General features: G+C 44.8%; 1 protein-coding gene across 2 annotated transcripts in view; it reads left to right on the forward strand.

Annotated features, from left to right (window-relative positions):
* STARD3 (StAR related lipid transfer domain containing 3) overlaps positions 1-25,749 on the forward strand; it is a 51,537-nt gene that overhangs the window by 13,582 nt on the left and 12,206 nt on the right. For both annotated transcript variants that reach the window (XM_056547495.1, XM_056547497.1), the window contains exons 4-12: positions 6,432-6,509; positions 11,302-11,355; positions 12,973-13,090; positions 13,173-13,271; positions 14,420-14,574; positions 23,907-23,969; positions 24,055-24,150; positions 25,241-25,320; positions 25,438-25,542. In XM_056547495.1, coding sequence (XP_056403470.1) covers positions 6,432-6,509; positions 11,302-11,355; positions 12,973-13,090; positions 13,173-13,271; positions 14,420-14,574; positions 23,907-23,969; positions 24,055-24,150; positions 25,241-25,320; positions 25,438-25,542 — 848 coding nt within the window. The remainder of the gene's footprint in view (positions 1-6,431; positions 6,510-11,301; positions 11,356-12,972; positions 13,091-13,172; positions 13,272-14,419; positions 14,575-23,906; positions 23,970-24,054; positions 24,151-25,240; positions 25,321-25,437; positions 25,543-25,749) is intronic.

The raw sequence follows: 25,749 nt of genomic DNA on the forward strand, positions 1-25,749 counted from the left end.
TGAATCCTCTTGTGGTAGGTTATGACTCCTCTTGTGGTAGGTTATGACTCCTCTTGTGGTAGGTTATGACTCCCCTTGTGGTAGGTTATGACTCCCCTTGTGGTAGGTTATGACTCCCCTTGTGGTAGGTTATGACTCCCCTTGTGGTAGGTTATGACTCCCCTTGTGGTAGGTTATGACTCCCCTTGTGGTAGGTTATGACTCCTCTTGTGGTAGGTTATGACTCCTCTTGTGGTAGGTTATGACTCCTCTTGTGGTAGGTTATGACTCCCCTTGTGGTAGGTTGACTCCCCTTGTGGTAGGTTATGACTCCTCATGTGGTAGGTTATGACTCCTCATGTGGTAGGTTATGACTCCTCTTGTGGTAGGTTATGACTCCCCTTGTGGTAGGTTATGACTCCTCTTGTGGTAGGTTATGACTCCTCTTGTGGTAGGTTATGACTCCTCTTGTGGTAGGTTATGACTCCTCTTGTGGTAGGTTATGACTCCTCTTGTGGTAGGTTATGACTCCTCTTGTGGTAGGTTATGACTCCTCTTGTGGTAGGTTATGACTCCTCTTGTGGTAGGTTATGACTCCTCTTGTGGTAGGTTATGACTCCTCTTGTGGTAGGTTATGACTCCTCTTGTGGTAGGTTATGACTCCTCTTGTGGTAGGTTATGACTCCTCTTGTGGTAGGTTATGACTCCTCTTGTGGTAGGTTATGACTCCTCTTGTGGTAGGTTATGACTCCTCTTGTGGTAGGTTATGACTCCCCTTGTGGTAGGTTATGACTCCTCTTGTGGTAGGTTATGACTCCTCTTGTGGTAGGTTATGACTCCTCTTGTGGTAGGTTATGACTCCCCTTGTGGTAGGTTATGACTCCTCTTGTGGTTGGTTATGACTCCTCTTGTGGTTGGTTATGACTCCTCTTGTGGTAGGTTATGACTCCTCTTGTGGTAGGTTATGACTCCTCTTGTGGTAGGTTATGACTCCTCTTGTGGTAGGTTATGACTCCCCTTGTGGTAGGTTATGACTCCCCTTGTGGTAGGTTATGACTCCCCTTGTGGTAGGTTATGACTCCCCTTGTGGTAGGTTATGACTCCCCTTGTGGTAGGTTATGACTCCCCTTGTGGTAGGTTATGACTCCCCTTGTGGTAGGTTATGACTCCTCTTGTGGTAGGTTATGACTCCTCTTGTGGTAGGTTATGACTCCTCTTGTAGTAGGTTGCCATAGAGGGTCTTCAGTGGAAGTGTATTTCTCTACAGTAATTCTGCAGTAAATGGGGTGATATATGTTCTAACAAACTTCATTCTGAGCTGATAAGGTTATTGTAAAAGTATATTTAGGTGGAGAACTTCCTTAACCCCTTAAGGACCAGGCCCATTTTGGCCTTAAGGACCAGACCAATTTTATTTTTGCATTTTCGTTTTTTTCTCCTCGCCTTCTATAAATCATAACTCCCTTATATTTCCATCCACAGACCCATATGAGGGCTTGTTTTTTGCGTAACCAATATTACTTTGTAACTACGTCACTTATTTTACCATAAAATGTACGGTGCAGCCAAACAAATATTATTTATGTGGGAAAATTGAAAAGAAAACCGCAATTTAGCGAATTTTGGAAGGTTTTGTTTTCACGCTGTACACTTTCCGGTAAAAATGACATGTTTTCTTTATTCTGTGGGTCAATACGATTAAAATGATACCCATGATTAAATTCTTTTATGTAATTGCAACGCTTAAAAAAAAAAATCTCAAACTATTTTAACAAAATTAGTATGTTTGAAATTGCCCTATTTTGACCACCTATAACGTTCTCATTTTTCCGTATATGGGGCGATATGAGGGCTCATTTTTTGCGCCATGATCTGTAGTTTTTATCACTACTACTTTTTGCTTTGGTTTTACTTTTTATACATTTTTTATAATTTTTTATTTTATTTTTTAATAAAATGTGACAAAAAAGCAGCAATTTTGGACTTAAAAAAAAAAAATTTTACGTTTACGTCGTTCACGGTACGGGATAATGAACAAGATGTTTTACCGTATATACTCGAGTATAAGCCGACCCGAGTATAAGCCGAGACCCCTAATTTTAACCCAAAATCCCAGGAAAAGTTATTGACTCGAGTATAAGCCTAGGGTGGGAAATACCTCATCCCCCCCTGTCATCATCCAGACCCGTCATTAACATCCTCATCATCATCCCCTTGTCATCATCCCACACATCCCCCCTTCATCATCCCCTTATCATCCCACACATCCCCCCTTCATCATCCCCTTATCATCCCACACATCCCCCCTTCATCATCCCCTTATCATCCCACACATCCCCCCTTCATCATCCCCTTATCATCCCACACATCCCCCCTTCATCATCCCCTTATCATCCCACACATCCCCCCTTCATCATCCCCTTATCATCCCACACATCCCCCCTTCATCATCCCCTTATCATCCCACACATCCCCCCTTCATCATCCCCTTATCATCCCACACATCCCCCCTTCATCATCCCCTTATCATCCCACACATCCCCCCTTCATCATCCCCTTATCATCCCACACATCCCCCCTTCATCATCCCCTTATCATCCCACACATCCCCCCTTCATCATCCCCTTATCATCCCACACATCCCCCCTTCATCATCCCCTTATCATCCCACACATCCCCCCTTCATCATCCCCTTATCATCCCACCCCCCCCCCCCCCTTCATCATCCCCTTATCATCCCACCCCCCCCCCCCCCCCCTTTCATCATCCCCACACACCCCCTTCATCATCCTCTTCTCATCATTCGCCCTCAGTGGTCTTCAACCTGCGGACCTCCAGAGGTTTCAAAACTACAACTCCCAGCAAGCCCGGGCAGCCATCGGCTGTCCGGGCTTGCTGGGAGTTGTAGTTTTGAAACCTCCGGAGGTCCGCAGGTTGAAGACCACTGCGGCCTTCAACATCATCCAGCCCCCCTCTCACCCCCTTTAGTTCTTAGTACTCACCTCCGCTCGGCGCTGGTCCGGTCCTGCAGGGCTGTCCGGTGAGGAGGTGGTCCGGTGAGGAGGTGGTCCGGTGGGGAGGTGGTCCGGTGGGGAGGTGGTCCAGGCTGCTATCTTCACCGCGCTTCCGGCCCGGAATAGAGCCGTTGCCTTGGCAATGACGCAGAATTACATTGGCAATGAACGCACCTCTGCGGCGTTGTCACGGCAACGTGACTATTCTGAGGCCGGGCCCGAAGCGCTTAGAAGAGGCCTCCCCGGTGAAGATAGCAGCCCGGAACCAGTATCCCACCGGACCACCTCCTCACCGGACAGTCCTGCAGGACCGGACCAGCGCCGAGCGGAGGTGAGTACTCAGAACTAAAGGGGGTGAGAGGGGGCTGGATGATGTTGAAGGCCGCAGTGGTCTTCAACCTGCGGACCTCCGGAGGTTTCAAAACTACAACTCCCAGCAAGCCCGGACAGCCGATGGCTGCCCGGGCTTGCTGTGAGTTGTAGTTTTGAAACCTCTGGAGGTCCGCAGGTTGAAGACCACTGCGGGTGGGGGAGTTCACTCGAGTATAAGCCGAGGGGGGTGTTTTCAGCACGAAAAATCGTGCTGAAAAACTCGGCCTATACTCGAGTATATACGGTAATAGTTCATACTTTTACGCATGCGGTGATACCAAATATGTGTATAAAAAATTTTTTTTTTACGCTTTTTTTGGGTGTAAAATGGGGAAAAACTGACGTTTTACTTTTTATTGGGGAGGGGATTTTTCACTTTTTTTTTACTTTTAAATTTTACAATTTTTTTACTTTTTTTTTTTACTTTTTATTGATTGCTAATACTGTGCAGTGCTATGTATAGGACACAGCACTGCTCAGTATTATCGGTCACCTTCTGCTCTGGTCTGCTCGATCTCAGACCAGAGCAGAAGACCCAGGGAGACGGCCGGAGCAAGGTGAGGGGACCTCCGGCCGCCATGCTGGATGATGCTGCGGGCGCTCCGATCGTCCATTCAAACTACTGCGATGCCGTGATCTGTATTGATCACGGCATCAAAAGGTTTAATGGCGGACATCCGCGCGATCGCGGATGTCCACCATTACCGGCGGGTCCCTGGCTGCTGATATCAGCCGGGACCTACCGGGCATGACGCGAACACCGCTTCGGTGCTCGCGATCATGTCGGCGCATAAATGTACGTCATGGTGTGCTAAGTACCACGTCACCATGACATACATTTACATCCATCGTCGTTAAGGGGTTAAAGGGGTACTCAGCCCCTAGACATCTTATCTCCTATCTAAAGGATAGGGGATAAGATGGCTGATCACAGGGGTCCCGCCACTGGGGACCCCTGCAGTCTCAGCTGCGGCACCCCAGACATTCAGTGCACGCAGAAAACTTTGCTCCGTGCTGGATTACTGGCGATTCGGGGCGGAAGCTCGTGACCTCAATGCCATGCCCCGCCTGTGACATCACAGCTACGCCCCCTCGATGCAGTCTATGGGAGGGGGCGTGACGGCTAGCTCAGGGAGGACAGAAACCTCCCTTTGTGTGTATTGGAGCTAAACCAACAAAAGGCAGGAAAAAAAGCAAATAGGACATAATGTCACACTAAAATCCATAAATGGGCTGGACAAAATTATTAGCACCCTTTCAAAATTGGGGATAAATAAGATTGTTTCAAGCATGTGATGCTCCTTTAAACTCACCTGGGGCAAGTAACATATGTGGGCAATATATAAAAATCACACCTGAAAGCAGATAAAAAGGAGAGTAGTTCACTTAGTCTTTGCATTGTGTGTCTGTGTGTACCACACTAAGCATGGGCATCAGAAAGAGGAAGAGAACTGTCTGAGGACTTGAGAACCAAAATTGTGGAAAAATATCATCAATCTCAAGGTCACAAGTCCATCTCCAGAGATCTAGATTTGATTTTGTCCACAGTGCGCAACATTATCAAGAAGTTTGCAACTCATGGCACTGTAGCTAATCTCCCTGTGCGTGGACGGAAGAGAAAAATTGAAAGGTGTCAAGGCAGGATAGTCCGGATGGTGGATAAGCAGCCTCAAACAAGTTCCAAAGATAGTTCACGCTGACACTGATGCTCCCTGAGCCTGCAGGGCAGCTTGAATATCTGTCGACATTTAAATGAAATATACGCTATGGCAGGAGACCGAGGAGGACCCCACTGCTGACACAGAGACATAAAAAAGTAAGACTACATTTTGCCAAAATGAACTTGAGTAACCAAAATCCTTCTTGGAAAACGTCTTGTGGACAGATGAGACCAAGATAAAGCTTTTTGGTAAAGCACATCATTCTACTGTTTACCGAAAACGAAATGAGGCCTACAAAGAAAAGAACACAGTACCTACAGTGAAATATGGTGGAGGGTCAATGATGTTTTGGGGTTGTTTTGCTGCCGCTGGCACTGGGTGCCTTAAATGTGTGCAAGGAATCATGAAATCTGAGGATTACCAACGGATTTTGGGTCGCACTGTAGAGCCCAGTGTCAGAAAGATGGGTTTGCGTCCGAGATCTTGGGTCTTCCAGAAAAACAATTACCCCAAACATACGTCAAAAAGCCCCCAGAAATGGATGGCAACAAAGCGCTGTAGAGTTCTGAAGTGGCAACAATGAGTCCAGATCTAAATCCCATTGAACACCTGTGGAGAGATCTTAAAATTGCTGTTGGGGGGAAAAGGCGCCTTCCAATAAGAGATGCACAAAAAACACAAGGAGCCTCCAAGGAGGTGGCGGACATCAGGAGGCGCTGGACACACTCGGAGGGTAGAAACAACTTTAATCACCCATCATGCAACGCGTTTCACAGATTATCTGCTTCATCAGGCATATCATCCAATAAGAGAGACCTGGAGCAATTTACAAAGGAAGAGTGGTCCAACATTCTGTCTGAGAGGTGTAAGAAGCTTATTGATGGTTATAGGAAGCCACTGATTTTCAGTTATTTTTTTTCCAAAGGGTGTGCAACCAAATATTAAGTTAATGGTGACAATAATTTTGTCCAGCCAATTTTTGGAGTTTGGTGACATTATGTCCAAGTTGCTTTTTTTCCCTCCCTTTTTTTGGTTTAGTTCCAATACACACAAAGGGAATAAACATGTGTATAGCAAAATATGTGTTACTGCAATCCTTTGAGAATTACTGTGAGAATTACTTCACTTTCTTGAAAATTTTCAGGGGTGCCAACATTTATGGCCGTGACTGTATGTGTCATGTATGGGACAGAATTCAAAGTTGGGTTTATGACCATCCCTTGTTTATATGCTTGACTCCCATTGCAGTATTCATGCTGAACTTATTTATTCTCCATCGTTATCAATTAAGCTAACAATCTGAAAGAGTATCTTGGGAAGCATGCTATGTTGTGCTGGATGTCCTTGGTCTATATACTTTGTCTCCTCTTAACCAGGTTATTTTACATATATGTCCCTTTTTCAGCTCCTGGCTGTATTCCGGTTCTCTGTCCTGCTGCTGGGCTATGCCATCCTCCGACTTCGACATTGGTGGGCTATAGCTGTAAGTATTTCTGTAAATTAATATTATCTTAATAAATTAAAAGGGCACTCCACTGCCCTAACGTCTGGAACATTTAGTTCCGAACGCTGGGTGCGGGCTGCGGAGGTCGTGACTTCACGGCCACGTCCCTCGTGATGTCACGTCGTGCCCCCCAAAGTCTATAAGAGGGGGCATGACCCCCGCAGCCCGCACTCAGTTCCAGACGCTAGGGCAGAGTACCCCCTTATTAATAGGGAAGTCAACAGCTGGGAAACTTAAAGGGGTTGAAAGCTTTTTTTTTTTTAGTTTTTTTTTTTAGTTTTTTTTTTTTTTATTTAAAAAAATCAACTGGAGCCAGAAAGTTAAACAGATTTGTAAATGACTTCTATTAAAAAATCTTTACCCTTCCAGTACTTATTAGCAGCTGTATGCTACAGAGGAAATACTTTCCTTTTTGAATTTCTTTTTTCTGTCTTGTCCACAGTGCTCTCTGCTGACACCCCTGTCCGTATCAGGAACTGTCCAGAGCAGCATAGGTTTGCAATGCGGATTTTCTCCTGCTCTGGACAGTTCCTGATACGGGCATCAGGTGTCGGCAGAGAGCACTGTGGACAAGACAAAAAAGAAATTCAAAAAGAAAAGAATTTTCTCCTGGAGCATACAGCTACTAAAAAGTACTGAAAGGGTAAAGATTTTTTAATAGAAGTAATTTACAAATATGTTTAACTTTCTGGCAGCAGTTCATTTAAAAAAAAAAAAAAAAAAGTTTTCCACCGGAGTACCCCTTTAACCCATTGGGGACGGAGCCCGTTATAACCCTATCACTTGATTAATAACTCTGGATGCTTTTACTTCAAAATTTGATTCAGAGATTGTTTTTTTCGTGACATATTCTACTTTATGATAGTGGTAAATTTACTTCAATATTTGCATCATTTCTTGATGAAAAATGTGAAAATTTCAGGAAAAATTTGAACATTTTGCATTTTTCTGACTTTGAAGCTCTCTGCTTATAAGGAAAAAGGACATGTCAAATTATATATTGATTCACATATGCAATCTGTCTACTTTATGTTTGCATCATAAAGTTGACATGTTTGTACTTTTTGAAGACATCAGAGGGCTTCAAAGTTAGAAAAATGCAAAATGTTCAAATTTTTCCAGCAATTTTCAAATTTTTGCCAAAATTTCTAAATCAGTTTAGAAGTGAATTTGAGGGTCTTAATGTTGGAAATCCCCTATAATGGACCCCATTATGAAAACTGCACCCCTCAAAGTATTCAAAATGACAAAGTTTGTTAACCCTTTAGGTGTTTCACAGGAATAGTAGCAAAATGGAGGAGAAAAATCAAAATCATTTTTTTTTATTTTTTTATTTTTTTTTATACACTAAAATGTTCTTGTATCCCCATTTTTACAAGGGGTAAAAGGTAATAAGGCCTTCAATACTTGTAATAAATTTTCACTTGAGTAAGGAAATACCTCATATGTGGATGTAAAGTGCTCTGTGAGTGCACTAGAGGGCTCAGAATAGAAGGAGCGACAATGGGCTTTTGGAGAGCAAATTTTGCTGAAATGTATTTTTTTTTTTTTTTGGGGGGGGGGGGCATGTTGCATTTAGGAAGCCCCTATGATGCCAGAACAGTAGGGGAAAAAAACACACGGCATACTATTTTGGAAACTACACCCCTCAAGGAACGTAACAAGGGGTACAGTGAGCTTTAACACCCCACAGTTGATTGACGAACTTTCGTTAAATTGGGATGTAAAAATAAAATGCTGGTGTTACCCCAAATTTTTCATTTTCACAAGGGGTAATAGGAGAAAAAGCCCCCAAAAATTTGTAACCCCATTTCTTCTGAGTATGGAAATACCCCATATGTGGAAGTAAAGTGCTCTGCGGGAGAACTACAATGCTCAGAGGAGCGCCATTGGGCTTTTGAAGAGAGAATTTGTTTGGAATGGAAGTCGGGTGCCATGTGCATTTACAAAGCCCCCATGGTGCCATAACAGTAGACCCCCCCCCCCCCAAACATGTGACCCCAAAAAATCTGTCAGACACCTGTGGGGTGTAAATGCTCACTGCACCCCTTATTAAATTCTGTGAGGGGTGTAGTATCCAAAATGGGGTCACATGTGGGGGGGGGGGGGGTCCACTGTTCTGGCTTTCAATTCCAGCCCAATTCTCTCTTCAAAAGCCCAATGGTGCTCCTTCTATTGAGCATTGTAGTGCGCCAGCAGAGCACTTTACATCCACATATGGGGTATTTCCATGCTCAGAAGAAATGGGGTTACAAATTCTGGGGGGCTTATTTCCTATTACCCCTTGTGAAAATGAAAAATTTGGGGTAACACCAGCATTTCAGGGAAAAAAACCTTTTTAATTTCATGTCCAACTTTAACAAAAAATTGGGGGTTAAGTTAAGGCTCACTATACCCCTTATGTTCCGTGAGGGGTGTAGTTTCCAAAATGGGGTCAACTCTGTGCATATCGCCAATATCGCCAATTTTAGGCCTCAAATGTACATGGCGCTCTCTCACTCCTGAGCCTTGTTGTGCATCCGCTGAGCATTTTACATCCACATATGGGGTATTTCCGTACTCGGAGGAAATTGTGTTAGAAATTTTGGGGGTCTTTTTCTCCTTTTACCTCTTGAGAAAATATAAAGTATGGGGCAACACCAGCATGTTAGTGTAATTTTTTTAAATCTTTTTACACTAACATGCTGGTGTAGCCCCCAACTTTACCTCTTCATAAGGGGTAAAAGGAGAAAAATCCTCCCCAAAATTTGTAACACAATTTCTCCTGAGTATGGAAATACCCCATATGTGGCCCTAAACTGTTGCCTTGAAAGACGACAGAGCTCTGAAGTGAGAGAGTGCCATGCACCTTTTGAGGCCTAAATGAGGAATTTGCAATAGGGGCGGACCCGGATACAAGGATGGGGCTTGTCTCCACCAAAACCCTACAGCAGTGTTTCCCAAACAGGGTTCCTCCAGCTGTTGCAAGACTCCCAGCCTGCCAGGACAGTCAATGGCTGTCTGGCAATACTGGGAGTTGTAGTTTTGCAATAGCTGGAGGCTCACGTTTAGTAAACACTGCCGTATGAGACATTTTTTATTTGGGGAAGGGGGACGTGTAAGAGGGTGTATATGTAGTATTTTACTTTTTTATTATGTGTTAGTGTAGTGTTCTTAGGGTACATTAACACAGGCGGGGCTTCACGGTGAGTTTTCTGCTGGGAGTTTGAACTGCGGCGAAAAATTTGCTGCAGCTCAAACTTGTAGAAGGATACCCACTGTAAACACACGCGTGTGAATGTACCCTGTACATTCACATGGGGCGGCACCCCAAACCTTCAGCTGTGGCAAAACTACAACTCACAGACAGACCGTATATGCTGGGAGTTGTAGTTTTGCAACAGCTGTAGGCACACTGGTGGGGAACCACTTAGTTAGGAAACAGTTTCTAGCTCAGTGATTCCAACCAGTGTGCCTCCAGCTGTTGCAAAACTACAACTCTCAGCATGTACAGTCTATCAGTGCATTCTGGGAGTTGTAGTTTTGCAACAGCTGGAGGCACACCGGTTGGAATCAGTGGTAAACACTGAGCTAGAGTCTGTTTCCTAAACCAGTGTGCCTACAGCTGTTTCAAAACTACAATTCCCAGCATGCCCAGACAGTCAGGGATGCTGGGCTTGTAGCTCTGCAATATCTGGCCCTTCAAATGTTGCAGAACTACAACTCCCAGCATGCCTGGCCAGTCTTGGCATGCTAGGAGTTGCAGTTCTGCAACAACTGGGGAAGAACAGCTTGGAGACCGCTAAGTAGTGGTCTCCAAACTGTAGCCCTCGCAGATGTTGCAAAACTACAACTCCAAGCATGCCCAGACTGTCCAGGTATGCTGGGAGTTGTAGTTCTGCAACATGTGAAAGGCCAGATATTGCAGAACTACACGCCCAGCATCCCTAACTGTCTGGGCATGCTGGGAATTGTAGTTTTGCAACATCTGGAGGGCTATAGTTTGGAGACCACCTTGCTCCTATCCTTTAGCTTGGTCAGATCATTCTCAGCTCCGATCATTCTTATTTTCCGGGCGATCGGGTCACCAGTGACCCGATTGGCCCGGATTTGCCGCAAATTGCCGGTCTGAATTGACTGGCGATTTGCGACAATCACCGACATGGGGTGGGGTCTTAGGACCCCCCTAGGCATTGCCACGGGATGCCTTCTGATAGATATAAGCGGTCATCCCGGTACGGTCCCCGCCCTCCGTCCCCAACAGGTTAAGGGGAATCGGTCAGCTGGAATTCAAGTTCCAAACTGCTGACCCTAATAAATAGTGGTTAGGACAAGGAGACATGTGGTAATTTTCATATCTGTCTGTGCTTCATTAATATAAAAAAAAAAAAACTCTCTGGGGCCAAGAAAACCTTCTTGCTCCTCCTCCCATCCCTGTCCCTGCTTCCTTTGGAAACAGGGCTCGGCTTCCAGGTGTCTTTTCAGTCAATGGAGAGGGGACAGGGATGGGAGGGGGTATGAGGTGGTGTTCCAGCCCTAGCACTTCAGGGGCTTTTGAACTCCTCTTTGACACTTTGCACATTTCTACATTATAGAAGCACAGACAGATTTATGAGATGTACCATGTGTTTCCTTACCCTTGTAGCTATCTAACAATGTCAGCAGTATGGAACGTGAATTGCAGTGATCATACATGTATCTCCTGTCCTGCCATTGTACCACTTACTCACATAGTAAGTTGAACTCAGTTTTCTAGGTGAGAAAATAACAATCCTCTTGCTTCTATTACCAGATCACAACCCTGGTCACCAGCACCTTTCTCATTGTGAAAGTCATAATGTCAGAGGTGAGTGGATCCCTGATATAAGGCTTTTACACAAATACACTGAAGAAGTTTGTATGGTTGGAATGGTAGTTTACTAAACTCCGGGATCTCTGTGGGAGAGCAGGAGAAACACGAGCGCTGTACTCATGCACCCGACAGGTGCACAAATGGGAGGCGCTATGCCCATTTAGGAGATCGCAGGGGGGGGGGGGGGGGGTCCCACAGGCCCCACAATTAGACACTTATCCCCTTTCCTGTAGATTTGAATACAAGATGTAACTCGGAATCACTACAGGGTAAGTAACAGATGCATACAGTGACCCCACCAGCAGAATAGTGAGTACAGCTCTGGAGTATAATACAGGATATAACTAAGGATCAGTAGAGGATCAGTAACGGATACACACAGTGACCCCACCAGCAGAATAGTGAGTACAGCTCTGGAGTATAATACAATATATAACTCAGGATCAGTACAGGATAAGGAATGTAATGTATATACACAGTGACCTCACCAGCAGAATAGTGAGTACAGCTCTGGAGTATAATACAGGATATAACTAAGGATCAGTACAGGATAAGTAATGTATGTACACAGTGACCTCACCAGCAGAATAGTGAGTACAGCTCTGGAGTATAATACAATATATAACTAAGGATCAGTACAGGATAAGTAATGTATGTACACAGTGATTTCACCAGCAGAATAGTGAGTACAGCTCTGGAGTATAATACAGGATATAACTAAGGATCAGTACAGGATCAGTAACGGATACACACAGTGACCCCACCAGCAGAATAGTGAGTACAGCTCTGATGTATAATACAGGATATAACTCAGGATCAGTACAGGATAAGTAATGTAATGTATGTACACAGTGACCTCACCAGCAGAATAGGGAGTACAGCTCTGCAGTATAATACAGGATGTAACGCAGGATCAGTACTGGATATGTAATGTAATACATTTACAAAGTTGCTTTGCTTTTTGTATAGATTAATATTCTATATATACATAGTGTTAAGGAGAACACAGAAAACTCTTAAATGGGCACTGTCAGATACAAAAACATTTGATATGTTGTAAACCAATGGGTTTTGCAATTGCTTTCATTAGAAAAATTTTCAGTATTTCATACTGAAAAATCCAGTCAAACCACTGCTTCCCTGCCTGTTGGACACATACTAGTCCTGCTGTGTCCATGCATCATCACCTATGTCATGGACACACTTCCTTAATTGACAGCTGGGAGTGAAGGGCTCACAGCTGGAGGAAAAATCCTCCCACTGTAAGCTTGTGTCAGTGAGGACATGCTGGGAGTTGTAGTTTTGCTAATGCTAGGGGAGATGGGAGCAAACAGCATACAGAGGGAGGGGGCGGAGACCTGCACAGTGAGGCCACGCCCCCTCCCTTTTGAGAGGAATTCAGACTAGTGAACTAAATTAAAAGTGTAATAAAAAAATAAATAAAGGTGCTAGACACATAAAAATTAGACATACATGGTCAGGATTAGGTACTGAGTGATATACTAAAAAAAATAAAAATGTGTTGGATCTGACGGGTACACTTTAAAACGGAGAACACACAAAACTTTTTTTAAGGGAGTAAAATAAATATATTTTTCCCGAATTCCTCAGCTTCTTTCCAAAGGGGCATTAGGATATCTCCTGCCTATTATGTCTTTCGTACTGGCATGGTTGGAAACATGGTTCCTGGACTTCAAGGTTTTGACGCAGGAAGCAGAGGAAGAGCGATGTAAGTGGCGGCTACAATGAAGGATGAGAACAGATCTGTAAATCTCCCCCATCTGAGTAATATATGGATTGTGTTATTTCAGGGTATCTGGCTGCACAGGCCGCTGCGTTCCGTCCTCCTCTCCTGTACCCAGGACCTTCTTCTGAAGGACAATTTTATTCCCCCCCAGAGTCTTTCGCAGGTCAGCATTTACCATTTTTTTTCTGCTTCTTCCCTTATGGGATGAAGTAGGTCTTCCTCTTCATCTCCTTTTTTACTTAAAGGGGTACTCCCATGGAGAACTTTTTATTTTATTTATTTTTTATAATCAACTGGTGCCAGAAAGTTAAACACATTTGTAAATGACTTCTATTAAAACATTTTAATCCTTCCAATACATTTTATAGGCTGTATACTACAGAGGAAATGCTTTTCTTTTTGGATTTCTCTGATGTCACGAGCACAGTGCTCTCTGCTGACCTCTGCTGTCCATTTTAGGAACTGTCCAGATCAGCATATGTTTGCTATGGGGATTTTCTCCTTCTCTGGACAGTTCCAAAAATGGACAGCAGAGAGTACTGTGGTCGTGACAGAAGAGAAATCCAAAAAGAAAAGCATTTTCTCTGTGGTAAACAGCCCCTAAAAAGTACTGGAAGGATTAAGATTTTTATTTTTTTTTTTATTTTTTTTTATAGAAGTAATTAACAAACTTCCTGGCACCAGTTGATTTAAAAATAAAAAAAAAGTTTTCCACGGGAGTACCCCTTTTAAAGGAAACCTGTCACATGTTCACTCCAGCACCAATCACACCAGGTACTGACTGATTCATATGATCCCTACGTTGCCCCGATCTGTCCGGCCGTTCGCCCGCAATCTTAGTTTTTCTATATATGCAAATGTAGCTGTGGAACTGTAACTGGTTTTCAGGAGCCTAGTGGCACTGTGACGTCAGTGCCGCCCGTCTGCAGCGCCGCCCGCTTAGGAATATTTATCCCTCCGGCTCGCCCTCTCTCCACCGCTCCTAACTGGTCTTCACTGCGCATGCGCAGTGAAGACCAGTTAGGAGCGGTGGGGAGAGGGGGAGCCGGAGGGATAAATATTCATAAGTGGGCGGCGCTGATGTCACAGTGCCACTAGGCTCCTTAAATCCCCACCTGTGCCAGTTACAGTCACATTTGCATATATAGAAAAACGAAGATTGCAGGCAAACGGCGGGACGGATCGGGGCAACGTAGGGATCATATGAATCAGCGTCCCCCGCACCTGTGGTTAGTGCGGGAGTGAACATGTGACAGTGTTCCTTTAATCTATATAACTGGACAGCTTCCCTGAGATGACTTGTCTCCGCAGGGTCAGATAATGAATATGATGACGATGAGGAGGCAGTGGGTCGAAAGGCTGTAACTCCCCAAGAACGAGAGTATGTGAGGAAAGGAAAAGAAGCCATGGAGATTGTAGAGCAGATCCTGGCCCAGGAAGTCAACTGGAAGTTCGAGAAGAACAATGTGAGTAACTTGCTTCTTTGCAGCCTCTATTGACTTTCCATTCTCCATCCATTAAGGCTCCAACTAGAATTGTAGGCCTGCAAGTTGACAGAGAAATATATACAGAAAGACAATCTGTATAAGGCTGGGTTCACATCACGTTTTCCTCCATACTGTTTTCAATCCATTTTTCTAAAGAAAACCATATGGCAAAAAAACGGATGGAACAGTATATGGGGAAAAAGTAAACCATATGCGTTTTTAAACTGTATACTGTTTTTAAAAGTGTATACAGTTCTGTCCGTTTTTTTTATTAAAAAAAAACAAAAAAAACATAGGTCAACCACGGTTTTGTCTCCGGTTTAAAAACCCTACTGCAATCGCATACTTTTTTTTTTAACATGGACGTCAATGGGAAACGCACATGTATACAGTTCCATACGGAAAACCGTATACGGTTTTTACTTTGCACATGCGCATTTGCATCCTAAACTCCCCACCGAACATCCCTCCCATTAAAAATTGACAAAATTATCAAAAAGGTTTTTTTTTTTTATTTTTATTTATTTTTTTTTTATAAAAAGAAACGGAACTGTATGCACTTTTAAAAACGCATACGGTTTACTTTTTCCCATACTGTTCCATCTGTATTTTTTTTGCCATACGGTTTTCTTTAGAAAAACGGATTGAGAACAGTATGGAGGAAAACGTGATGTGAACCCGGCCTAAATTTGGCATGATGCATCTGCATCCTAAATCAGTGATACAGGCTGTTGTTTGACCTTAAAGGAGTACTGTGGTGTTTTTTTTTTTTTTTTTTTCTTCTATCCCTCTGTGCCCGGGCTGCCAAATGAAACAAAACAAACTCAAAAGGGGTATTCCGGCTTTATTCATCTTATCCCCTATCCAAAGGATAGGGGATAAGATGTGTGATCGCAGGGGTGACGTCACCCACGCCCCCTCCATTCATGTCTATGGGAGGGGGCAGGGACATCATGTCACGGCCACGCCCCTCTATTCATGTCTATGGGAGGGGGCCGCCACGTTCCCGACTCGGAGGCAGAGCCCGGCACAGAATGCTGGGGGCAACACCGAGATTGTGGGGTTCCCCAGTGGCGGGACCCCTGCGATCGTACATCTTATCCCCTATCCTTTTGGATAGCGGAAAAAATTTATGAAGCTGGAATACCCCTTTAACTCACCTTCCTATTTTCCCCCTATGCAACGATATCTGTGTCCCGTTCTCCGGTCCCTGTCCTCTTCCGCTTCCTGTGGGACAGACAGTCATGCTGCGCTCAGCCTATCACCAGGCACAGCAATGTCACTCTGCGGCTGGTGATACACTGAGCGGAAATAGACTGGGACCCGAGAATGGGACACCTATATCTGTGCAACGGGGGAACATAGGAAGGTCAAACAGTCTTTATCACTGATATAGGATGGATCGAACCAACATAGTACTCCTTTAAAGTGGTACTTCCGGAGATAGTCTCTGATCTACAGGCCCGAAGAGGGCTCCAGCCCCCAGAGATGAACTGGTCTTGGGAGTAACCACACGATCCGGGGGATTTACGCAGTTGGACCACAGGATAGGGGATATGTTTTTCATAACTGGACTGCCTCTTTAACCCTTTAAGGACCAGGCCCATGTTATTTTTGCATTTTTGTTTTTTCCTCCTTGCCTTCTAAAAATCCATAACTCTCTTATATTTCCATCCACAGACCCATATATGGCTTGTTTTTTGCATCATCAATTTTACTTTGTAATGACATCACTTATTTTACCATACAATGTACGGTGCAACCAAAAAATTTATTTATGTGGGAAAATTTTAAAAGAAAATCACAATTTATGACATTTTGGAAGGTTTTGTTTTCATGCTGTACACTTTACAGTAAAAATTACATATTTTCTTCTGTGGGTCAATACGATTAAAATTGTGGTCGTTGCTACATGACCGAAATGCGTAAAACCCTAATACTAACCTAACAACCAACTGTAACCAATGACCTATCATCCTCAACTAAGCAGTCTGAAGTGTGCCATAACTGCGGCGTGAAGAATATGCCAGGAAAAGAGGGCAAAACCCGGTTTTAAACAAACATTTGTTTATTGCAGATTACAACACAAGAGACTGGAATGCGCTAGCCATTTCTTTGCGAGGGTTAGGGATATACTGCATGTAGCATCCGGATTTCCAACGTCCTAATTTCTTGATTACGTGAGCTGGGACCCCGTGCTTAGAAGCGGCTGTAGCTGCGCCAATACGGAAGGAGTGACCGGATAATGAGGTCGGGTCTCCTCCCAGCGACCTGACCAGAATGCGTATATGTTTGATGAACTGAGAAGTAGTTAATGGATTGGATCTGAAACGGAGCAAAGGGTCGTCAGCAGATGGGTTAACACAGGCATTCAACAAATCACGGAGGACCGTGACAGGACACCATTTGTGCGCAGTGGGGAAAAACCGGACAGTCACGGATTGACCCGGAGACGAGGTCTTGGTCTGACTGAGGGACAGTTCGAAATGATCAGAAACACAAGACAGCTGACTGACCTTAAGAAAGGGCGCGTTAACGGACCGAGCAGTACACTCGCCCGGTCTGAGAAACCCATAATAGGCAAGGTACATGGCCGCTTTTAATGTGAGGCTATCATGGAAACCCAACGGTGCGGAATCTAACAAGTCGGACAACTGCCTGAACATGTTGCCTGTGATAGGTTGTCTGACTGGGCTGCGAGGGACTTCCTTCTTAAGGATGCCCTTCAGAGCGGACTTCACCAGGCGAGAAGAGAATATAGAATAACTACAGGTATTGGTTAAGGACAGATGGTGTTGGATACCGGCTAGATAACTCCTAATAGTATTGTGGGATAAATGCAGTGTGGTATGGCAAAACCCAATATATGCTAAAAGGAAAGGAACTGAAATCTTGTCGCCCTCGGCGTGCTCGGATCTGAATTTGGAGAATGAGTTCCATGCCGTACCATAAATTTTTCGTGTATTTGTAGACAAGGAATCACTGACCAAACGTTTGGCTATCCGAAGATGCTGGTTCAATTCATGACTAGTGAATGGAACGGGGGAACTTGCGCCCCTATGGAATCGGCTTCTGGCATCACCTGAAAGAAATGTGAGAGGTTGTTCCTAGATAAGGCATCTGCAGCAATATTCTGGATTCCTTCAATGTGAGCACATGTGAAAGTAAATGTATGATGTAGGGATAGCCAAACTAATCGTCTAGCTAAACTCATGATGATAGGGCATCTAGACCTACCCTTCAGTAGAATATCTACGGTAGCGGCATTATCGGACACGAAAAGAACAGTGGTCCTGTTCCAAGCTGGACCCCACAACTGAGCAGCGGCTACTATCGGGTACAGTTCAAAGGCTGCCGAACTCCTTATGAAGCCTTCAATCTGGGTGATCTCGGGTGGCCAAGGGCCGGCGAACCAATGATTGCCCCAGATAGCAGCGAAACCCGTTGAAGAGGCAGCGTCGGAAAAAACCATGGGCGATTCGTTCCCAATGCTAGGGATAAAAAATGAAATGCCGTTCCAGTTGTGCAAAAACGACTCCCACATAGCTAAATCTGCTAAAGCTTGGCAATCTAGATGTATTAGACTATTCTGCTCAGAGGCTGACGGTAATAAGGCCAAGAGGCGGGATATGAAAGTGCGTCCCTGGGGGATGATACGCATAGCGAAATTTAACATCCCCAGGATGGATTGTAACTCAACCTTGGAAATGTAGGGGCGTTCCCTAAGCCTATGTATGGCGGTTCTAATCCTCACGAGCTTAGCTTCAGGAAGTCTGGCTTCCATTTTCTGAGAATCGAGCTCAATACCTAGAAATGTGATGACCCTGGAGGGACCTTCTGTTTTAGCGGGAGACACTGGGACCCCGAGAAAGTCAAAGACTGCTCGGAGAACCTGTAGATCCCTGGGCGAGGCATTGGGAGACTCGATTAACAGAAAATCGTCGAGATAATGAATGACGTGATTACACTCAAACCGATTTTCCAGTATCCAGTGGAGAGCCGAAGCAAAACGGTTAAATAACCATGGACTGCTGCGTGCACCAAAGGTTAGCTTGGTAGCGAAATAGTACAAGTTCCGCCAGCGAAGACCATGCCATTGCCATTGTTGAGGCATGATTGGGAGGAGCTTGAAGGCATCAGATATGTCCGCCTTAGATAACCAAGCTCCCCGCCCCAGGCTCAATATGATAGCTATGGCCTCATCAAGTGCATTAAGACTCGGGATTGTAGAAGAATAGGGGGCAGACAAATCATAAATTAATCGCTTTTTATTATTGAATTTGCCCGTCGCTAAGCCTATAGGGCTGACTCTATATATGTCAAAAGGTGATTCAACAAAAGGGCCAATAATAAATCCCTTATCTAGTTCAGTCTGTATAAGGGTGGAAACTGAGTCTGGGTCTGATGTAGCGGAGGCTAGATTATCGCACTCATGGGTCATCTGCGGCAGGGCCACGAAACCGACATGGAAACCCTGCTTGAAGCCAGCGACTAGGTGTCTGGCAAAAGACTGGTCTGGGTGACCCTGTAGAAAACGGCCCAAGAGGTCCGAATCCACCACCGCTAGTCAGGACTTCTCAGATTTTTGGCTGCACGTGGTCTTGGGATGAGCCCTAAAACAGACTGAGCAGATATGCAGTAGACGTCACTGGCTGTAAGTGCAGGAAGTGTAGTTAAAGTTGTTGCATATTTGTGATTTTCCTAAAAAGACTATGGCTCTGCCTAGCTTATCTGTAAGACCGGATACCTTAGGACCTCTAGGTTGGGCAGATCTAGACGTGCTGGGTGTTTCTGGAGGAGCTTGTGAAGTGGCTGAGGCACACCAGTCTGTGGTGTGAAAGGAAGAATGGCAAAAGGCGCACCCTGGGAGTTTAAGCCCTGAGAAGTGGTTGCAGTATAATTCAGTGTCTACAATAGCCCAATTTACGCTGAAGTTATACTGGCTTAGGGCGGCAGCAGCTTTGGCCGAGAAAGACTTGTGGTATTCGTAGAACAAATACCCACCAAATTTGTGGCTTAATTCAGTGATTTTGTAGAGGTACTGATCTAATTCTTCCCTCCTGTCTGGTTTGGCCGAACATATGACGTCCCGGAAGATGCTGAACGCCATAATGAACTCGGACAAGGTGAGCTTCTTATTCAATCTGGCATCTTTGGATTTAAGGACTACGGAGACATCTCCGCAGGCTATGGTCTTATTTTCGTTTAGATCATGAGTCGCTATAAGCAAAGATGCCAGATTAACATCCTTGCCTTCCAAGATCTCTTTCCTAATATGGGCAGGAATAAAATGGGCTGGCGAAATGTTGGGGACAGCAGATGGCGTACCTGAAATACTGGCATGAGAAGATGGCACAGTAGGAGGTGGAACCGGGGTAGAAGTGCCTGCAGTATTTCTGGACTCCATGGCATTCATCCTACTTCGCATGTCACTCACATCAGAGGTTAGATTATTAATAGCGGCATGTAACTGAGTAAGAGAAGTTTGAATGGTGGACATGGAAACTTCTTCACTGCTGTGCCCGGCGGAGTCTGCAGTGAGGATCCTATATAATTCCGCTTTACGGGCAGAAGCCGGGAAGGGGATGCCCCTTCTGACTAGCTCAGCCGTCAATTTTGGAATAGTCCATGTTCTCAGGGAAGGGACACTAGCTTGATCGGAACCTCTGGCTGCATTCTCCAAAACCGAAGCAGAATCCTCAATGTCTGACGCATGCGACATCCTGGAAAATAATCCAAACCGATGCTAAGTAACCTGTTTGCAACAAGCTACGACTAAGGAGATAACTACCAAGATACCACACTTTATCTAAAACAAAGATGATCGTGAAACACCAGGACAGAGAGAGAGTAAGCGAAGACGTGTCGGATGAGAATCGTATACGTGACCGGACCTAGACAAGTATGTGCCCGGTGGCAAGTGCGAAACGTTATATGAGTACCTTAACAACCTAGAACACCATGAAGAGCATCTTAAGGAAGGAGACTACACAGAAAAGAAATGCTGCGACAACACAAGCAATCACAACCTAAAAACGTGTTAGGTTCATGAGGTGATTACTTGAACAACGACGTACGACACTTAACCAGAACAGAGGGAAAGTAACCAAAGACGTGTCAGACGGGAAACGTATGCGTAACGGGCCTAGACGAGTATGTGCCCGGTGATGAGTGCGAAACGTTACACGAGTACCATATCAACCTATAACACCATAAAGTACATTATTTATTTTTTTTTTAGGACATGACTACACGAAAAAAGGAGTGCAACGACAATGCAAGCAATCACGAAAGTGTGACGGGTTTATAGGTGATTACTTGGGCAATGACGAAACAACTTATTAAACCAAGACAGAGGGAAAGTACCCGACGACGTGTTGGACGAGAATTGTATGCGTAACGGAGTCTAGATAAGTGTGAACCCAGAGGTAAGCGCGAAAGTTAATACAAACACCATGAAAACCCTGAACATTGTGAAAATCAAATTTTTGAGAACGTGACTATAACGTAAAAGAGGTGCACCGACAACACAAGTAAACACAACCTGAAGACGTGTCAGGTTCATGAGGTGCTTACTTGGATAATAAAATAATTCTTACCCGAAGAAGCGACTCTTAACTGAACCTTATGTCCCAGTGAACTACTTTTCGGATTTTGAGAAAGGATACAGGCAGCGTGAAGGCCGGAGACTTATGAACAGTGTAGTTGCAGTATTCCGGCGGGAACTGATTGCTGTGAAGAAACTTAATTATAGCATAGCACATATATCACCAAAGAAACTTCTAGCACGGGCTGACTACGTACCTTGGCAGATAATACAAATTGCCTGATGAAACAATTGCGTGCCTGGCGGGAGACTAACACCAACTAGGAAATATATCTGGAACTACCAAATGAACCGCGGCACCACCTAAACAGATAAGGTCAAAAGACAGGGACAGGGAACCCCAAGGACCATAAACTGGCAAGACTTGAAGCTACATACACATGGCTACCAATGAACTCTAGACAAGTAACATCAGGACGTACAAGAGTCTAACCTACCGAATTAACTGGTTTGGTCTGCGGTGTAAAGACGAGTTGATGAACCTAACAAACAGAGACTCATGAAAATCAGTTTAAACTTAACAAGCATCAGAAGGCGTGATACTAATCACCTGAACATGAGAGACAACACACATGAGATTGAATGCCTGAACGTACGGAATGCGAATAGAATACAATGGAGGGCTGAGATAAGAGAAACATGGTAGCAAGTGCATATAACCTGCGGTATGAACAGCGTACTAGTACATACGGAGGGGGTATTAGTAAGCCGGGAAGAAAACTAGGAAGTTGACTGCCCGGCCACCTTAAGGAGTCCACCGCAGCCCTATGGGGGACCTGTTAGGTAGCGTTGGTAACGTAACCGCCATGAATACCCTGGCCGCCCTAGAGCCTAACCCCCCTGCGTAGTGCTGTGGAGGATACATAATAATTATAACACTATCTTTGTTTATTATATATGACTCCCCTGCTTATAGCTGCGGGGAACCTATGATGCTTATAGCACTAACGTGGGTTAAATATATATAAACCCCTCTCTATATATATATATATATTTTTTTTTTTTTTCAACAGTGTGTGAGGTAAAAGGGGAGGGGGGGGGGGGTGAGTGAGTAGGGCGGCCGAGAGGTATGGGGAGAATGCGGATGGACTGTAAGGCAGGTGGGCTGGCAGAGTAAGCCAGTACACCGGGACCGTACCCCGGACGATTAGAAATAAAATGAACACCATGCGAGGATAGCTGGGGGGAAGCCGGGCCGTTCATCGGTCATCCACGCGACCAGGAAGCCTCACAGCACAACCCCCAGCGTCCCAGCTACTCACGTTTTGTTGATCGCAAACGGCGAGGACCCGAGCGAGGAAGAAGTCTGACCACTTCCGGTCAGCTGATGTGTGTCAGCTGACGTAGCGAAGAACCCACGGCGTCATTGAAGGGGGAGAGCCGTGGGTTCTTATAGTCATCCCGCTCCTCCCACAATTACAGGCCAGCTGCGCAGGCCTTTCCATTTATCCCCATGTTATATGCTTTTCTATTTTACTGCTTTAAAAAAAAATCTCAAGCTATTTTAACAAAATTAATGCATCTTAAAATTCCCATATTTTGACCACCTATAACTTTCAAATTTTTCCGTATATGGGGCAGTGTGAGGGCTCATTTTTTGTGCCGTGATGTGTAGTTTTTACACATTTGTGCAGTGATCCGTAGTTTTTACACATTCGCTTATATTTTTAATCACTTTTTTTATAAAAAAAAAAAATAATAATAATTTGGAATAAAATGTGACAAAAAAAGCAGCTTTTTAAAAAATTTTTTATTTTATTTTTTTTTATGTTTAAGTCGTTCACCATATGGTATAATTAAAATGATATTTTTATAGTTCCGAGATTTATGCACGTGGCAATACCAAATATGTTTATTAACAAAAAATGTTAACACTTTTTTGGGGGAAAAATGGGGGGGGGGGGGGAAAAGGGGCGAATTACATTTTTATTGGGGGAGGAGATTTTTCACTTTTTTTTTTTTTTGTATTTTTTTTTTTCCTCCAGCCTCTTGGTCGTCATGCTGCACACTCGGGGCCTCCAGCGCTGCGGAGAGCTCGCAAAGGTGTTTGCTGAATGACAGATTGCGGGGGTCCCCAGCAGCAGGACCCCCGTGATCAGTCATCTTATCCCCTATCCTTTGGATAGGGGATAAGATGTATTAGAGCCGGAGTACCCCTTTAATTCCCCTGTAGCGCCACCACATGGGGAATTAAAGGGGTAGTCCAGTGGTGAAAAATGTATCCCCTATCCTAATCTCCTATCCTTAGGATAGGGGATAAGTTTGAGATTGCGGGGGGTCCGACCGCTGGGGCCCCCTGCGATCTCTCTGTACGGGGGCCAGGCTCTCCGGCCAGATAGCGGGTGTCGACCTCCGCACGAAGCGGCGGCCGACACGCCCCCTCAATACATCTCTATGGCAGATCCGGAGATTACCGAAGGCAGCGCTTCGGCTCTGCCATAGAGTTGTATTGAGGGGGCGTGTCGGCCCCCGCTTCGTGCGGGGGTCGACACGCCCCCTTTGCGCGGGCTGTCGGGGCACCATACAAGAGATCGCAGGGGGCCCCAGCGGTCGGGGGATAGGGGATAAGTTGTTCACCACTGGACTACTCCTTTAAGTATTACACAGATCTCATTAAAAATCAGTAGGCTGTCTAACGCATGGATAATGCCGCCTGGAATAGCGAACCACCAGACAAATTGCTTCACCTGCTTTTGTATTTTAGGATGTTGGAGACATTGTGTACACATTAGACATACCTTTCCATGGAAAGACCTTCATCTTAAAGGTAGGAATGGAGGATTAGTTCTGGCTGTATTGGCACTTTGATAGGTGATACATAGATATGACTGTGCTCTGTGCTTTGTTCTTAGGCTTTCATGCAGTGTCCTGCAGAGACGGTTTATCAGGAGGTCATCCTGCAACCTGAAAAGATGGTGTTGTGGAACCGGACAGTGGCTGTTTGTCAGGTCAGTATTTTGTTAGTGTTAAAGGGGTACTCCGCATGCTGGAGCCGGCACCAGGAGCTTGTGAAGTCATAGCCCGCACCCTCATGACACCCCGCCCCCTCAATGCAAGTTTATGTGAGGGGGGCGTGACAGCCGTCACGCCCCCCTCACATAAACTTGCATTGAGGGGGCGGGGTGTCACGAGGGTGCGGGCTATGACTTCACAAGCTCCTGGTGCCGATCTCCCATAGACTTGCATTGGGGGGGGCCAGGGCGTGATTGCACGAGGGGGCGGGGCTATGATGGCACGAGCTGCCGGCTCCAGCGTTCGGAGCAGTTCCAAACGCTGAGCAGCGGAGTACCCCTTTTAAGCTGGCCTTATACAATAGATTAACGTTGGCTGAACCTGCTAATTTCAGCGGCATCAGCCACCTATCTAATATGTAGGGAGGCCTCCTTGTGACTGCAAATGTCAGGGAAGACAATGGTCCGGCATGAAGTGTCTGGCGTGAGGCGTCTCAAGTGTGTATGTGGAGATTGGGAGAGATGGCAACAGGCCTGTGAAATGTATGGTCCACTTTAGTGGCTTCAATGAGCTATCTGGATAAAATATGGTTAAATGAGCACAATCACTTACAAAAAAAAAACTTTTGACATATATAGTGGCATGTCAATGTGTGATCATTGAGTATTCAGACCCCCGACCGATTGCTGGAACAGCTGGGAGAAGAGTGCGTTAAGCAATAATGAATGTGTTAATTTGTCAGTAAAATATTTCCCACATTCTGAACATGAAACTAGTTTCTACCCTTTGTGAGTTTTTTGATGTTCAACAAAATTGGACTTGTGAGTAAAACATTTTCCACATTCTGAGCATGAAAATGGCTTCTCTCCTGTGGAATTGTCTCTGGTCTAAACACTCAGATCCTGACCAATCCAAGCTTTTGACATCTCTGAGGACAAGTCAGAAGTTATATTAAAGTGACAGAAACACTTTTGGCCTTCCATCCAAGATGCCGCCCTATAGACTGTGGCTGTCAAAGCCATGCATAGTGTAATTGTTCAAAAAGCTTCTTATTATACATTGCATGCCCTGTATTTTGCTTCCCAGATCTTACAGCGTGTGGATGATAACACCCTTGTGTCATATGACGTCTCTGCGGGAGCAGCTGGCGGCGTAGTGTCACCCAGGTCGGTTTATATTTGTTATTGACTCGTCTCATAGTTTTAAGGTTTATCGTCTTTATTTTATTTTTATATATATATATATATATATATTTTTTTTATCAATTCCTAATTGCATTCTAGAGATTTTGTCAATATACGACGCATTGAGAGAAGAAAAGATCGCTACTTGTCAGCTGGTATTGCGGGAACACACCCTGCCAGACCTCCCCTCACGAAATATGTCCGGTGAGCTGCCTGTTACATTTTCACAGTCACATGATCAAACAGTAGACATGAGAACAATGAGTTGTTAAAGCGGGGGTCTCCAATCTCCAGAACTACTACTCCCACCAGCAGGAGATTCAGAAATTAAAGGGGTATTCTGCTCATAGACATCTTATCCCCTATCCAAAGGATAGGGGATAAGATATCTGATTGAGGGGGTCCCGCCAC

This window comes from Hyla sarda, chromosome 12 (genome assembly GCF_029499605.1).
Source record: "Hyla sarda isolate aHylSar1 chromosome 12, aHylSar1.hap1, whole genome shotgun sequence".
Taxonomy (NCBI): Eukaryota; Metazoa; Chordata; class Amphibia; order Anura; family Hylidae; genus Hyla; species Hyla sarda.